Source organism: Chaetodon trifascialis, chromosome 14 (genome assembly GCF_039877785.1).
Source record: "Chaetodon trifascialis isolate fChaTrf1 chromosome 14, fChaTrf1.hap1, whole genome shotgun sequence".
NCBI lineage: Eukaryota > Metazoa > Chordata > Actinopteri > Chaetodontiformes > Chaetodontidae > Chaetodon > Chaetodon trifascialis.
Window position 1 is genome coordinate 24,310,188 of NC_092069.1, and position 17,466 is coordinate 24,327,653.

Here is a 17,466-nt window from a genome sequence, read left to right on the forward strand (position 1 = left end):
GCGACTACGAGATGTCCAAAAAACAACAGACATTTAACTGAATGTGAAGAGAAGAATTTTCTCTGAGATGCGGCTTGAAGCGAACGACGAACGCGCCGAAATGTGGTGCAAGATCTGACGCTCATGTCTGCATGTAGCAGATAAACCAGGTGCACATGTGGCTAATGCTAACAAACACGCTGGTCAAGCTGGAAAGCCCACTTGCTTGTTTTCCTCCCGGCATTTCAAAGCTCCTCTGTCCTCCTGTGCTGAGGATGCTGCTTCATCACAGCAGCTGTGGGGTGAACGTTTCAGGTGCATACTGATGTGAGGGGGAACGTGGGCGATGCAGACCATCGCACATCTATCAGAGGAGAGTTAAGAGCAAAGTCGCCGTCCTCTGAATTTTTGGGGGCTGCTCTTTGACGGATCGAGGACGTCACAAAAACCATCGCGCAACTCAACAGACACCACTGTGACGGAGCCGATGCTTACAGCTAGTGAGAATGACTCGGTCCAAATACTGAACAGATGGATCCAGACAACATCAACACGCAGGTCTTTTCAGCTGCCTGCTCAACCAGAGACTGGGAGGCGCATCTTCATCACCGACCATGCAGGAAGATGAAGAGAAGAACAGTGAGGAAGACTGGTTTATTACAACTACGACTGGGGTATCAAAGTCCAACTCCTGGAGCTCACCTGAGTGACTGACCCCTGATTACAGCTATGAGCCGATAAAGAGCCTTAGATCTGGCCCACGGTCTGTGATCACGACTAACAAATAGAGTTTTTCCTTTAACATGATAACAGATTGAGAACAAACCAGAATAAATGTGGAGGAACCAAACTAACTTCCTCCTGGCTATTATAACGCAACCTTACAATATCTCACATCTACAAATGAGAAAGGAAAGTTTCCCTGCACATTTCAGATTAATTTCCTAAAGGTATTAAAAGCCACTTGAGCTTATTTATCCTTCAGAATCAATTACAGAGTCGTCGCTCACACAACGATGAAGTAAGTACAAGCAGTGGTTAAAAAGAAGTGACTGGCTCCTCCACGAAGAGACGCTTTAGACGATCAGGTCCTGCAAAAAAGAGACGCATGCAACCATCTGCAGAAAAGAGGAAGCTGTCGACTCGCAGGCAGGAAGTCAGGGCTGGTTAGAATAGAGTCTCACATGCGTCTCATCACTTTCGCTGATGCGTGTGCGTGTTTGTGAGTCTTGTCCTTAAAGTCGGGCCTTTCATCATCGTCCGACGTATACATGAGGGAAATGTCTGTCAGTCAGCCGAGTTTACATGTCACAAACCCACGAGCGAGAGCGTCTGCTCCGCTCGTCGCTTCACGCCGTGTCAGCGTACGCCACATGACAAAGCCTTTCTTCCAGATAAACCCAAACTTTCGTCTGATACCAGTTATCTGCAAAAAAGATGGCAGGCAGCCGCTTGTTGCCTTTGCAGCGATTGCGGTTTCTGCATCAGTTTGACGACGAGCAAGTAAGCAACAGCTGTTTGACAAAGACAGACAGAGGGGCTCGGCAGAGGAAGCGTTACCTGAGATGGTTTCCTGATTTATGTCTCTGGGACCACAAATGCCTGTGTGGGCTGCAACTCAAACAGCGGCCGACCCGTCCCTCTGCTCCCAATCCCCTTTTTTGATCCTCATGTTCTCAAAAGAGAAAGAAAGTGAAGGCAACACGACTTCCACACATCTGCACGATGCGTTCAGGGATAGTTTTAGTGATTCGGATGCCCCAGGCAAAGATTGAGACGCAGCCCACGCGGTGAGGAGTGCGTGCATGCCCACATTTAATCTGATTTACCACCTCTGTTATCAAGCCACAGAGCACCATTACAGCTAAACGCTGCAGGAGGCCCAGGCCTTCCCCACCTGGCCTGACGCAGTCACACAGAGAACCAAACGATTTCCAGGCAGCTTGTTTCAGCAAACAAAGCCAAGAGAGGATCCTCCATAAACGCCCATAAACGCTCTTCACTCATTAAAATAAGACAATGGCGCCAGAGAAAGATTAGAAGCACACACTTCACACTGTAATTTGCTGAAACTGGGTGCAATCACAAGTCTCGTGAATGGAACTCCTTTTCCTAATTTTAATGGAGAAGCGGCAGGATGGATGTATTTTGAGCTGAAGTACAGTATCAGCGGGGTTGCGAGCTTAAATAATGGCCATCACCTCTAATCCCTGTTAAAAGCAGCAGGCGGTTTAGAAGTTTAGAGAGGAGCAAGAAACAAATATACATCACCGAGTACTAATAGAGGAATAAAATGAGCTTTGCAGGTTGAATTTACATTTCAGGACACGCATACATTCCTCTCCTCTTGAAGTGTTATAAAAAGGATATCCGTGTGCTTCAGATGCAACTAACAAGCTTGTAAAACACCAAAATGTGTTTCCATCACTGCTATCTGTTGCCTACATTGTTTGCTTGAGATTAAAAATGATTTTCACGAGCAGAGCGGTGACATTACATCGCAAACGCAGCGAGAAAAGCCACAAACTGATGGCCAAAAGTGAGCTACTTATTGCCGAGATAAATCAATAAAAGGGTGCATTTCTACAGGAAGGTACCCACGCTGTTTGACCTTCATTTAATTACACAGTGTGTTTCTTGAAGACTGCAGATGTAATGCACATTCGGGCTGCCGTTTGATGGCTTAAGGTATTTTAATCAGCTGAAAGGGAAGGACCTTATACACTCTACAAGCAGTTGTGGATGACTTTATTGCTAAGAATCACTCATTACTCCAACTCAGCACAGACTCGGCTTTAAAAAAATAGCATTTTGATGTGCATTTAAATGTTCCACGCCAGCAGAAAGTCAACTGACATGACCCTCGGTGTGTCTGTAAAGCAGGCATTCTGAGCCAACCCCCCTCCCCTTGCAGGCTGATCTGTGCAGGGCGGTGCGCTGCAGGTACATGCAAAACAGATGCCAGAAGCCCCAGGAGGGACAAACCCTGGAATTTAAGGGAGAAGTGAGGCTGAGAAGTGAAGAGGGTAAGAGATTAAAAGGTGCCCCTGCTGCGTTTGTAGGGGAATCTACGAGGGCTGGGCCGGCACCGAGGAGGGGGCCGGGCCTTTTGTTGGCTAATTGTGCCCACAGGCTGTCTTGGCACCCGTCCTCTCTGGAGCCGTGGTCGTTGAGAGAGCCCAGGCGGAGAGGGAATTCCTCCCGATGCTCCACTCTGAGCGGCTCTGTTTGCTCGTACACACGTTTTAAACAGCAGGCCCACATTTGGCCTTTATTCGTCTTTTTACTCTGCTGGAATTTTAAAGAACTTCAGTCGGCACGCTAATTCCACACACGTTGTAAATGGCAGTTTACGGTTCACATGGTGTTTCCCAAGAGGTGTGGGGGCACAGCCTGAAGTCAGGTGAGAGGGCATGAACCATCCTGAGAACGTTTCCTCTGATGCATTTCTGTTTTTCATGAATAGGCTGTTGGCGGTCATGCGACATAAATTCAGATGGAGGGCAGGAAGTGGAATCCGTAACGGACGATGAAAAGATGAGAGGATGGCAAAAAAAGAAAACCAGAACAGATGTTGGATGTGACCCTTAGGTGATGAAGAAGAGCAGCCTCGGTACGAAGCGCTCCAGGTCTTTTTTATTGTCCTGTGGATTAACTGAGCAGCAAACGTTCAGCGTAGCACTGCTGAATGTTGACGTTTATATTACAGCAGGTCGCAAAGATCCAGTGAAACGCCACTAAAGATGCTGGCTACGTTATTTACATTCAGCTGTCTTATGCTAAGCTGTTAGCGCTGGTTTAACAAGTTTTAGTCGTGTTACTCGTAGCTGTAACTTAAAATCTACCACCATAGAGCTAAAACTATAGCTAAACCATCTCCACCGTTATCCGACTCTCCTCCCGACCGCAGATGGTTAACAAGTCCTTTTTTCTGACACTGTTCTGCAATTTCTCACATTTTTCACCTTTATGAACAACAACTTTTTGGTACTAATTATTTGAGCGACGGTAAACAACGCAAAACATCAGCATGTTGAGCGTGTGTTACAGCGCTTCCTACACGGAAATTCACTTCCTGCCCTCCATCTGCAGCTCACGCCACAACAGTGACGTCAAGTGCAAAGAACAGATTCAGGTTAACAGCAAATTAAACTTGTTCCTCATCATGTCGACTTATATGTTTATTAGAAAGAGATATGGAAACTTCCATTTGGAAAAAAAACTGATGACATTCTCCACACCAAGACCCACAGATCAGCTAAAGGAAAAATGATCAGATCATAACTTGCAGCCTTTATTAAACCCTCAAGAGGAGAGATATATCCGCATTAACTTCCTGGGTGACAGCTGCTCTACGCCAAGCTCCTCCCGAACACCTCCGATCATTATCCCACCTCTGAGGGAACCTGCAGACTCCTTATGAAGGAGTGCGACTGCTTGCGTTTGAGATCTTATCCTTTCCATCTCCAGGTGAGGCCAAATCCGCATCACGCTGGCCTCTGGAGGAGCTGGTGGTGAGGGGGCTCCTCTGTCATCTTGTTCCAGATAAGCAGTCAAAACTGGATGGTCCGATTGCTCAGGTGAGAAGCCACTCTGGCGCATTTCTGCAATACTGTAACCACAGAGCGAGGCGTAGTTTCAAACCAAAGCAGGCTTGGGTGATGTAATATGTGGAGGAAACATGCTTTGGCTTGATGAACAAATCTTAACGCCACAAGGTCACGGTCACGCTCGTCCCAGCTCCATCTGGACAAGTCTCTCGTCACATTCACAGTCTCACGCTTTCACACTCATTTGTCAGCGAAAGCCTTCCTGTAGCTCAGCTCATACATACCCTGCGATGTTAACTCACCCTGAATCTTAAACCACAGCAGCGAAAAGATGAGATATAGATCTCAGAAGCCGGCAGTCAATAAAACCTCACCTTTCCAGAGGTGACACATTTACTGTAGACGTGAAGCTGCATTTTTAGTCAATACTTCAAACCAGAGCAGACATTATACAACCACTAAGGAAAAAACACAGTGAAACACAGCGACCAACAAAAAAACACTTTCTGAACGATTGGTTGATCAGTTCATTGACAGAAAATCAATCAGCAGCTATTCTGGGAATCACTTAATTCTAATTTTTTAAGCAAATTTGCTAAACATTGCACATTTCCCTGGTTTATTTGATATTAAACTGATTCTGGACTGTCAAAAAAAAGACTTCACCTTGGGCTTTAGTTATCTGTGACGGCCACTTTTCAGTATTTTATGACCAGTTTTCAGACAGAATGAATAATCAGTTTGTTGAGAGGATGAGCCGAAACTAACCATTATCATCAGTCCTTATTGTACACTGTTTTCAAGGGATTTAATAATAAGCTTTTGAATTATGCCAGTTGTTTTTTGGTTTTCACCAAAAAACACCAAAAATATTTCCTCCTTGTCTTGCATGGGATGTCCGGCCACATGCATCTGAGCGCTCATCAGCATCATCTGCAGGTTATCGATACGTTTTGCCATTAATTAAGCCCTTAAAAGATTCCACTCAGCCGAACGAGCCTGTGCCGTCCTCCAGCCAGACATCCGAGGTAAACACCACATTATTTGATGCATGCTTTTATCCAAAGAACCTTGAAGTACAATGAGTCACATCGATGGAAAAAAACCTCTCCTTGAAGCAGATTGGTAGGAATCCTCATTCAGACTCGAGGGTATAATGGAGCGCATGTTTGCAGCGAGCTCTCCAGCATGTTTTCAGCCAGGGATGCTGACGCTGTTAACACGGATATGTCGAGAAATCAAAGTTCGTAACTCCACACTGTGACACTAATTACAACACTTAGGTCGTTTTCACACCTGACCAAGCGGACTCGGTTCGATTGGGGAGCTGAAAGTCGCAGCACTGTTGCTTTTATCACTTGTTTCGGTTCTGCTTTCACGCTGTGATTTCTAAAGCGCACCGAACTCTCAGAGCAGCATCACGTGGTTGAAAGGGGCGCTCGTCGATTGGACAAAGTAGGAGGGGAAATCCCTCCCTCCCAGCCCGGCAAAACAACAGTGAATGCAACTGTTCCTATAACGCTATCGTAGCTCGTCAGGGATTGATTCTGTTATTTTTCTAACTTTGACGATCTAACGTGACAACAGATGAGCTCAGAGTTTAAGGACTGTGACTGTTGGTAGTTGTGATTTGATTTTGTTTAAATATGCCAAATTGTGAATTTATGGGTTATTGTTGTTCAGACAGTTGAGCTAAGCTAGCTAGCAACTGCTAATTTCAGCGGTCACTCGTTGCCATAGCAACAGTAAACATTCACGTAAGGACTAATGAGCTGTAAACAGAGATGCAGAATCAAGCTAGATTATAAATACAGATGAGATACGTTGTGTTTTAGCATGCGTATGCACTGCGTACAGTGTCACTACGTACATTTGGTCCTGTGTTTGGTCCGGTGAGCTTTCACACTGCATATGAACCAAACCGGGGTTCACTTGGAAGCGAACTGAGACCCACGTTTTCAGGCGGACCAGAGTTCGCTTGTTTGGTCCGCACCAGAGTTCAGATGAGCTTTCACACCTGCCCAAACGAAGCAGACTATCCCAGTAAACGAACTCTGGTCCGTTTAAAGCGACCAAACAGCTCTGGTGTGAAAGCGACCTTAATGTCAATAGATCGTCGTTAAATTGGGGATCCTGCTCACACTAGTTCTCATCACTGGCTGTTTAATCCGTGACGTCACTTCAGACGCTGCACATCGTCCCATATTTCCGTCCACGCAGGAGACACTGCTCAAGCTTCTTTTCTAAACGTTAGAAAAATCAAAATGAAGAACTGAAAAAATGACTTTGACTGTTTGACGGGCCGCTGGCTCGGCCGCAGACAGCTGTGTCCCCGGGCTGGCGTCTGACGTCGATGATGTCACAGCCTTGGCCACGAGGCTGGCTACGAGCGAGCTGTCTGGCAAGCAGGTGGACTCTGGCTGGGCTGATGCTGGACAGCAGCGCGAGTGTGTGCACTCAGCCATGCTGCTGGTGTGTGTGCGTGGGAGTGTGTTTCTATCTATCCATCGTACATCCGTGTGTATATTAGTCTGTAAGAGTTTTAAAGGGATCGTTCATGCAGAGTTGCTTCAGGTGAGGTGCAGCGGGGCCATGGCCACAGGTAAGCCTGACCGAGCCGGTTAAAGCAACACCTGCAGGAACGGGTCGATGCAACAGGCGTCAGCCGGAGAGCACACCTGAACACCGCAGGTTTGACTCAGTGTGATTCATTTTGAATCGTTTTCTAATTGAGGATGTGCAGAAACTCCGTCCTGCATTGCCTCCGTGTTTTTTTCGTGAATGTTGGACTTGTCTCTTGGCGTCAGGTCTGTGGACTGAAAGGCTCTGCAGTAATCCTCTGGTCCTTGCACCTGAGAGGGAGTGATAGTTATAGCGAGCTGGCTACCGCGAGTTCACAGATGAATCCGGGCCTGTCTGCGGCGCGGCGAGACGAGGCTTCGTGACTGAGGGGAGCGCAGGAGCATGCTCCAATTTAAACCCCCCCTGCTTCATTTTCTCACCCCCTTTTTTGTCCTCCCTCCATCCATTTGTATGTCTCATTCTCCATTTTGCATATCTTTCTTTTCTTCCCCTGCTTCTCTCTCCGTCTGTCACACACAGGTACGGGATTACGCTCAGGTGCTGCAGCGGGGATGCTCTGCTGTGTGTTGGTGTGTGTGAGCTGAGGAGCGAGTGACTGAGGGTGTTGTTCCACTGCGCGCGCGCACACACACACACACACACACACACACCAGCCAACCGCTCGCTGAAGAAATTGGCTGCCTCGATTTTCATAGAAGGGGGGGGTAGAAAGAAAAGCCAGTGCTCGGGGATTCCTGCTAATTGCTTGCACATTCCCCTCTTCCTCTGGCTCGATTAAAGCCAGGCCACCATCTCCCTTTCAAGTCTGCTGCTCTCCACACGGCGCTCTACTGTACGCTGCTCCAGCCCGCCCGCCCGCCATCCGACAGCATATCTCCCTGCTTTCCATTTGTGGTGTCCCCCAACAGAACTACACGCACACACACACACAGTTTGGTCTGAATTGATGTGAGACAGCGGGAGAGAAAATGCCGGCGAGGTCTCGTCGGCTGTTTCCACCTTATGTGAGGTCCTTAAACGTGTGCTCGGGGTAAAATGCGGATCCTAATGTTTCAGCTGCAGCAGCATTCAGATGAGATGAAACACACAGTTTACAGTACTGGTGCATTGTAGCATGCGGGGCCCCAGTGAGAATCAAACCACTAACCTCAGCAGTGTCGGAGCCCTGCCCTGCTCAGTAGCTGTCCCTTCGCTTAGTTTAGCTGTCCCCTGCTCCACCCTGACAGCCTTCAAGTGAGGAAACCTTGGCTACGGACTGCTCTCCAGCTTATCGTCCTACAGTGTGTCTCCCTCATTTAATCCTCCACCTGACAGAGGGGGCAGAGTGGTTTGTGTAGTCATCTGTCCATTTTGTGTCTTCGGCCTCGTCTCCATGGTGTAAGGTGAGGTCTTTGTGCCCTTGCACGTCACTCAGCGTGAACCGTGCTGCTCTGCTGATGTCTCTCTGCACCAGAGGCACCAATAAAGTCCCACTTCTTTACGTTTATCGTACAATACAGACAAACCTTAACCGCAGACGCTTCAATTATGTCAGAACCTGGGTTCAGTTTTGACGCTGCAGCATACGGATGCTACACCATCACGACATGCGACAAGGACAAAAGGACACTTCTTATGGACCAAAAACATACATGCGAACCCAGCACTGAACAGCTGTGTGGAACCAGCGGTGGGTATAAATAACCTCAGTGTGAGCGGGAAGCAGAAAATGTCTGCGGGACTCATCGTACGACATGATGCAACTTGTTTCTGCAGTTCAAAACGCATCTTGTTTGAATTGCGTGGGTCATACATAACAACATGTGTGTGTGTGTGTGTGTGTGTGTGTGTGTGTGTGTGTGTGTGTGTGTGTGTGTGTGCGCGTGCTCGTGCATGTGTGTCTGTGAGATTATAATACAGAGTGTGTGTTAACACCCTGCTTTATACCTGCTATACATGCTGCCACACTCTATTTAGCACACTGAGACTTCTGCTCAGTCACACGGAAAGAGAGGCTTTACAATCAAGGTTTGGGAATTCATCGACACGGGCATCCTCAGACATCTTGGAATAATTACGATGATGGGGAGGAGGGGGGGTACACATCGAGAGGAGGGGAGCAGCAGAGCGCCATGTCTACCGCTCTGTTGTGTTCTGTTTGCTGGTTTTAAATTAATTTCACTGCAAAGGAGAAAGTACTGCGCGCAGTACAAATTGTTCTGTGCTGGAAACGCCGTGCAGCCTTGGCGGAGCAGACCAGAGCGATATGAAAGGGGAACTGAAACACACACCTCGCCGGCGCACGGTGCCGCTTTCTGCGCTGTAACCTGTAGAGCAATCTTTAATCTGCAGCGAATGGGTGTGTGCATGCTGGAGGGTGGTGGTAAACTGTGGCCTAATTACACGTCAGCGAGGCCGAGCAGCTGTCATGACCAGAGAGAGGACCACCAACACTGCATGCTTTTTGATTTCTCTAAACACGACGAGCATTTATGTGCAACTTCTTTGGAGGAGATTATGTGTATGTTCACGTCACGTCTGCGTGCATTAATTCATGCTCCTGCTTGACTCATCCTCTGCTTTAAATCCAGAGACAATGGCAGCGGACAATCTGCTTTATTTCTGAGTTAAAAGCGAGCGGGGAGATTAAGACGTGACCTCTCTGTGAAGTCAAATTAAAGGGGATCAGATCTGCACCGAACATCAGTTCCTCATCTTCTACTTTCACCCACTGAAAACCGCTCGAACGCTCAGAAACTCAACATGCAATCAGCTGCTAAAAACAAAGCACGCGAGAGAAGACAAAGAGCTGTACGTCCAACGTCTCCCCATTCATTGTCAACGGCTGCCACTGCATTTATAATGGCGGTTAAAAATAACTGTGCTGGTGTAACTGGATTTATGATCACTGGTTGCTCTCCTGGGATGCAGCACACTGGTATTTAGACCCCATTTTATTTGGCCGATGATTAAGAAGACAAAGCAGTTTTTCTTTCATCCTCATAATAATAGATGCTTTTTTTACTGTTGCTATAAAGCAATGGAGACATGTGGAATTAAAAGGCTTGCAAAGTAGCACGATAAACACCACGTTGGAGGACATTTTTGGACATGCTGCTGATCGGGACGGGCTGCTTAAATAGCTTGTAAATTCCACATTAGGGTGTAATTTCAGAACAGATCTTAGCGATGCCCAAACCCTTCATGATGCACGTTCTTCCTACTGCGAGGACCAAAATACAGCGGAGGTACCGTGGAGCGATGCGACCGTACTGTTGACAATAATCACCATTTGGTTTGCTCGTACGTTTCAGTTTGGGCTTTAGAGCAGCATCGGAGTGCCTGACTTAATAACTGGGCTTCTTCATGTCAGTGCAGTCGCTTATAAACTGGGTGAACTGACGTTTGGATCCTTTTTGACGGCACTAAAGTGTGAGATTGATTTCATTTGGACGTTGATGGAGCATGTGCTAATACATCTGGCACTGATTATTTATTTAGAAATATATCAGTTTGAGGTGTAACTTAGCAATGACTCGTTCTTGGTCTTAACTTCCCTTTTGAACTAAGATAAGATCAGCAGGCGAACATATTCAACTGTATTCTTGTAATACTAATTTGAATTGGTAAAACAACACAAGAAATTATGTTGGGGAAAGTTATTCAATCAGTTGTTGTTCATAATTATGTTTATATTTCAGTTTTTACTGCATTATAAAAAAAACTGAGACAGTCTTCAGGGTTTAATTCATAAAAATCCAAAATTTATTCTAAATTATTGATACAAAGAAGCGCTTTTTTTTTTTAATCATTCTCTGTTACTTAAAGCTCTGTTCAATGTAAACTGGGCTGATTAGCATCTTTTCGAAACATAAAGGTTCAGATTCAGTTAACTGCTCCGTTACGAAAACATGAGTATTTGTCGTGAAATGTGGTAAAACTCAAGAACCTGGATCTTACTTCTAATAACACAGAGGAGGAAACGGCTTTAACCTCAAGCCTTTAATCTCAAATTTAGCTACACTGCGGTCATGACTCAGAAATGCAAAACTATTCTCACTGTCGATTAATCTGCACAGTATTATTCACTTTTGGTCTACAATGTTAGAAAATAGTGAAAAATGAATCGTTATAATTTCCCACAGTTTTGTGCACATCATTATTGTTATTATTCTTATTGTTATTATTATTATGCATGACCAAGAGAAGTATCATAAGTTCATGTTTAAGAAACTGGAACCAGCAAACGTTTGTCATTTTTGCTCAAAAGTTTGACTAACTGATCAATCGAGGACAGGCTGCAGCTGTAATGTGATCTTCTCTGACGTCTCTGAGCTGTTTCACTGTGATGTGACAATGATTCGGCCCTGTTTGTATCACCAGTGTGTGCATCACTCCACGTCACTAACTGCACAGGAAGAGGGCCGCAGGACGTCAACATAAATAAACATCAGGTTTGTGAGAGACACGGGAGCTCCCAAAGTCTGAACTCCTTAGCAGGAAGCAGATTCAAGAGCGTCACGGCACGTTCATGTCCAGAGGCGTAAGGAGGAACTTAGAGACTTGCTAAGATGAGGGAAAATCGGTTCTAATAAAGTGTATGAGAGTGTGCTGCGAGCCGCTGTCAGTCGTGACCAATTACATGGGTTCATTTGGATGTTGTGACCAGAGGCCAGACCACCCTTTCTGGAAGGGGAAATTAAAATTCTCATCAAGGACGTGCAGACAAGAAATCGCAGCAGTGGACCTCCGTCTACTAAAGGGATGCAGACAGAGCACCGCATACAATGAGACACCTCAGTACCAAAGAGCTGCCTGACTGTCAAGAAAACGCAGCTTTGCTCGTGCAGAGCTGCAGTTTGAACTGTTTCCCTGCTCAAAAAAGAGCCCACAGTGACATTTCCGCCATCCTGACCGTCTTACTCGAGGAGCGCCGAAGACGACGTTACTGCGGTTTTCCAATACTGAGTACAGTAGAGAGGAATTAATCACGTTGTTACGGGTGAAATCCTATTATCATCATTTACATTACCATTAGCAGCAGCGGCGGTTGTTGTGGTAATTGCACCTTATTGATGTCAGAGTGAGAAAATCCTTTACCACTGAAATACTGAGTGATACGATCCGCAACACCGAGACTCCTTTCACGTTCAGAAACTCGTAAAAACATCTGTCAACGAAGCACCTTCACTTACTGCTCCACAGTTCTGCCACAGTAGGTGATTAAACAGATTAGGATGAAGATGAACACGCGACAAAGACCAGCCTCAGTCTGACTCCACGCTGGCCGCCTAAATGACAGGAAGTGCTCTCATCACGCTTCCAGCTCTGCAGGCCTGTAAAAAACAACTCTGCTTCACTTCAAAAGCGCCATCTTTTACCATTTCTCCCTAAATACACAGCTGTCCGTGGCACGGCTGTGTTGTGTGTGTGTGTGTGTGTGTGTGTGTGTGTGTGTGTGTGTGTGTGTGTGTGTGTGTGTGTGTGTGTGTGTGTGTGTGTGTGTGTGTGTGTTATGCATTCAAATACCCAGATAAAGGAGTGTGTATGCATGTAAATGTGTGCGTGGGAGAGGAGAAGAATGAAAACAAAAAACAAAGAAAATGAAGTAAGACAGATATAAAGGATACAGTATGAAGACAAACAAGAGAATGTGTGTGTGTGTGTGTGTGTGTGTGTGTGTGTGTGTGTGTGTGTGTCTGTGTGTGTGTGTCTGTGTGTGTGTGTGTGTGTGTGTGTGTGTGTGTGTGGTCTTCTTCGTCCTGTGTTCCTTGAACTGTGCATGACGAGTGTCTGTGTTGACACATCTACATAATTGTTTTGTGTGTGTAAACCAACAAATTATGTAGATAGAATGAATTGTGTATATAATTACGTGCAGTGTGTGTGAACAATATCTGACACACAGTGTGTGTGTGTGTGTGTGTGTGTGTGTCTGCGTGTGCGTGCTGTGTGAATTATCAGAAAAAGCTTGCGTGACTACACTCGTGCGTGCATGGCCGTCTTGTCGTGTCTTGCATGGACGTGTTTTTGTGATATTTCAGTGCTGGTGTGTGTTTGTGTGTGTGTGTGTGTGTGTGTGTGGCACTGTATAATCATTTGTATGTGTGTGTCGATGTGTGTTTCTCCTCTGCCCAGATGGCTGTGCTCAGAGGCTGGAGCTTCTGAGATCTGTTGCCAGCGGTGAATACTGATCAGAGATCACTGTCACATCTACAGGACACACACACACGCGCGCGCACACACACACACATGCACACATGCGTGCGCACGCAGGCACACGTCATCCATCTTCACCCGCACACACCTCCACCTCCACATGGTCGAACTGCTAATTTACACAGGTACTATGTGTCCTCCATGCTGATAGTTTGTGGCTCTGCGGGTCACGGCTGCAGCGCTGATTACCTGGCTGTCTGTCACACCTGAGGACTGACGCCCCGCCAGCACGACGCCGGGAGACCTCAGCTTTCTGTTGTGATTATGACGTCCAATCAGAACTCCTTAAAAAAACGTGGATTTGATGCGGCTCGGTGGCTGAATCGTTACCGTGCGTGCCATGCGACGGCAGCATCGCGGGTTCGATTCCAGCTTCGCTGCATCCCCTGCCTCTGTCTCCCTCCCCTCATTTCCTGTCTTCCACTCAGCTTCCACAAAATGTCCAATAGAGACAAAAATGCCAAAAAAAAAAATAAAAAAATGCAGATTTGGCGAGAGTGACCAGATTTACAGTTAATCTAATTTAATTTTTTTACAGTGCTGGATCTTTTCTACCTAAAATGGGCTTTTGAAAAACAATCTGATGGAGGAGTCGATGAACATTTCAAACATCTAAAATATTTAAAAAATACTCCCTATATGCAGCTTCTCAAATGAAAGAATTTGCTGCGTTGTCCTGAATTGTCGTTAAGTCACCTTGAGCTTCAGGAAACTGCGGCGGCCATTTTTCATAATTGTCTGACGTTTTATTGACTGGACGATTAATTGATCCATGAGGAAAAATCACTGGCTGATCGATCAGTAATGACCATCACAGCCTCAAACAATGAGACATCTGAAACACAAAAACCTTTTTCGTTATGTAATTGTAAAAAATACTTTTTGTATGTCACAATAAATGATATCAGAGAGCAATCAGTGCTCCACTGTTATGCCTTATCAGACCAAACTAGTGACACATGAACAAGAGCTGCAATCTACAAACAAACTTTACAGTTTACTCTGATTAATCAATACAAATAACAGAATTCTGTATGATGTGATCAGATGTGACTCTACTGAAAGTCTATAAACCGTGAGGCCAAATTATCGCCCATACTAGATTTTGGTGCGAAATCCTCGATAACGATGAGGGGAAGGAAGCCGTTCATCCTCGCTGACATGGTGCCACACGCTCCCCTGCTGCATTGAAACAACCTGCAGTCACTGCTTGTTTTGCAAGCAAACAAAATCAGAAAGGCAAATGAAACAGCTCAGTGTTCGATCACTGCAGTGTGTGACGGCACGGTGAAGCTCTGCGCTGATTTACAGCTCCATAAAGTGAACCCGTCTCCCCTGACCTCCTCCCACAGCGCCAGCTGCTCCTTCACCTGTCAGCGGGTTGCCACCGATAATGACACGATCTGGAGGGCCGCTCGCAATATGCTGCAATAAGGTTTGCTAATGCTCATCATGGACGACAGCGCCAACAACAACACTGTGTGTAATCTGTATGGGCAGCTCGGGCTCAACGTTGTGACGGACAGCATGTTCCTGTTACGCATGCTGAAAGGCGCTGCGCAGGAGAGCTCGCTCGGCTTCGTCCAAACATCCGGAGAGCAGGGAAGTGAGTTTGGAAAGCAAGAAATCTAATCCTCTGGCAAAGTAATTGTTGAGTCACTGGCGGTGATCAATAACTCCATCACATTCCTGCAGAGATGTTTCCATCAGTGCGTTCTGCCGGGCAGCCAGGCGTTCATACGCGCATCACAGCCAAGGTTAAAGACATGGTACAGACAAAGGAAAATGACTGAACGGGTGAGACATTTGATAAGACGTTGCTGGATGAGACATTTCAGACCCGTCTCACATCTCAAGCTCTCCTCTGATTGGTGACAAACCCTCTGAATACCTCTCGGCTCGCACAAGCAAACTGCTCTGCTGCGAGGATCAAACCTGCCCTCTAATCAGCACCAAGCAAATGAATGTAAATGAGTCTTCAGAGGACGAGACACAGCAGTGTCCATCACGCCCTGAAACACACTCTGAGATGTAGTTAGTGTGCACAGCGCATGACGCTCACGCACGCACGCACGCACGCACGCACGCGCACCCACACACACACACGCTTTTACACATCTCAGGAGAGCACGACTGAACTCTGACAAACACAGATATATTCCCACACACAAAGGGTCGTCAACTACGTGAACACACTCGTCTGCACACGCGCGCACGCTCACATAATATTCCCGCACTTGTATTATCCCACACATCACACTCACACTCACACTCACACACACACACGCTGAGACGCAGTATCCCACTCTGCCTTCCCAGACAAAATGAAAGTGAGGAGGCAGCCGCATCACACCTCCAAATGGGCTCCGGTCTCTCGGAGGACTTTCAGCGAGGGGAGAACTCGCTGCTCTCCTGTGGCTGTCACCAACACTAATCTGTCTGTCTTCCTCTATCACACACACACACACGCACGCACGCACACACACGCACGTTTCAAACAGCCACACACGCGCACACACAGGCGCTGATATGCGAGCGTGCACACATCTTTTCTCTCTCAGTTTCTCTGCACAGAAACAGATGAAGGCAAACACGTACAGTACACACAGATGCATGTGCACGTTCACGCACACACGCGCTGCTCCTCGCGCCGAGTCAATCCCCCTCCATCTCCGTCTAGCGATCACCCTCGCACGAGCCCCGCCAGTGCAACACATGAGAAAGTGCATTACGAGCCCGGGCTTTCTCTGCATTCCAGCTGTCCCTGCTCGACAGGTATACTGGTTTTTTTCCTGCGGGTGGGTTTGCAATGCAAATGTTTGTCAAGGTTGAGGAAATACCCAGCAGGAACCTCTCGTACCGCATACCAGAAATAAACAGGAAAAAAAAAAAAAAAAAACAGTAAATGCATATGAGTGAAAAAAAAAACATCTGCATTTGTGAAGCACAACAGGATTCAACAACCACACCTCCCCTGAAAAGACTGATTCTGTCAGAACAAGAGCAGAACAAGTACACAGCAAAGAGAGAAAACACCACGGCACAGCAGAACACATGCACACCCAAACATCTGTCGCCCGTCAGTGGAAGTGGAGGTGGGCTGCACATGTTTTTCACAGGGGGGTTCTCAGGTTTCACTAGGTAGGGAACCCCAAGGTTCTCCCAGTGAACGCCGCGTCGTGCTCAGCTGAGGAGCCGCTCTCAGAGCTTTGATCCACTTACCCGAAGGCACAAAATGAAGAACTTTGTTGGTCTCCATAGCTGAGCAAGTGGTGGCAAATGCACACTTCCTCTCTCTCCAACCGCCTGCCCCCCCCCAAGTCAACCCATCATGGTTGTGTTATCCTGTGCTGATGAGTGAGATCACCTCTGCTCCCCTGCTCTGCTCTGTTTCTGACTGCCTCTCAGACACATGCAGTGACTCAGCCCCGCTCTGCCTGCCGATTCGCTGCCTCGCCGCTGGGTCCTAGTGCCTCCTCTTTCCCGCTTCCCTCCACCATCCCAGCTCACCAGCCAGCAGCCTATGGCTGGCCGGCATGCAGCGAGGCGAGCCGCACGTCAAGACACACCTCCCCTGCACACTTCTCTCAACGCAGCAAAGCCGACATGCAACACGGCATCTTGCTGTCAGCCACATCAGCTCACCTGGTCGCCATTTCTTTGTGCTGAACTGACCAAACTAGTTTCACCATGGTTGTGTGCTTGTCTCTCTCCAGGATCTCACTCACATATGTCCGCACTTGCACACTCCCACTGGCTTGTGTTTGGACAACGTCAAACCAAGAATGGATCCCTGCGAGAGCCAGAGCGTGACGTGTCTCAATGAAGAAGAGCTGCTTTGTCTTTGTCTGCAAAATATCATGCATCATAATCTAATCAAGATAAATCTAATCCAGTTCTGATTAACCTTTTCAGGCCAGCTCAAAAAGCCTGAAATCCCTCTCTATGTCCCTCTTTCCTTATGTCTCTCTCACATAAATACACAGATGTTGGCCTCTTGTTCAGACTTTGCTCTGATCTTGGTCTCATTCCAGCTTCTCGAATGTGAGAATTAGCTGTTTTTCTCAGTTTTATTTAATTTTCAGCTGTCATTTTTCACCACTTCAAGACATTTTTAGAAACAATTAGAGTTGATTAATTGAGAACAAGGTGAGAA

The 17,466-nt window shown here is 46.8% G+C and overlaps 1 protein-coding gene across 3 annotated transcripts in view; it reads right to left on the reverse strand.

Moving 5' to 3' along the window:
- Window positions 1–16,709, reverse strand: part of slc4a11 (solute carrier family 4 member 11) — a 78,200-nt gene extending 61,491 nt beyond the window's left edge. Inside the window, exon 1 of one of the 3 annotated variants that reach the window (XM_070979057.1) lies at window positions 16,533–16,709. In XM_070979057.1, coding sequence (XP_070835158.1) covers window positions 16,533–16,569 — 37 coding nt within the window. In that variant the 5' untranslated portion in view covers window positions 16,570–16,709. The remainder of the gene's footprint in view (window positions 1–16,532) is intronic. The other 2 variants (XM_070979058.1, XM_070979059.1) reach the window with 2 other exon arrangements.
- Window positions 16,710–17,466: the final 757 nt, after the last annotated feature.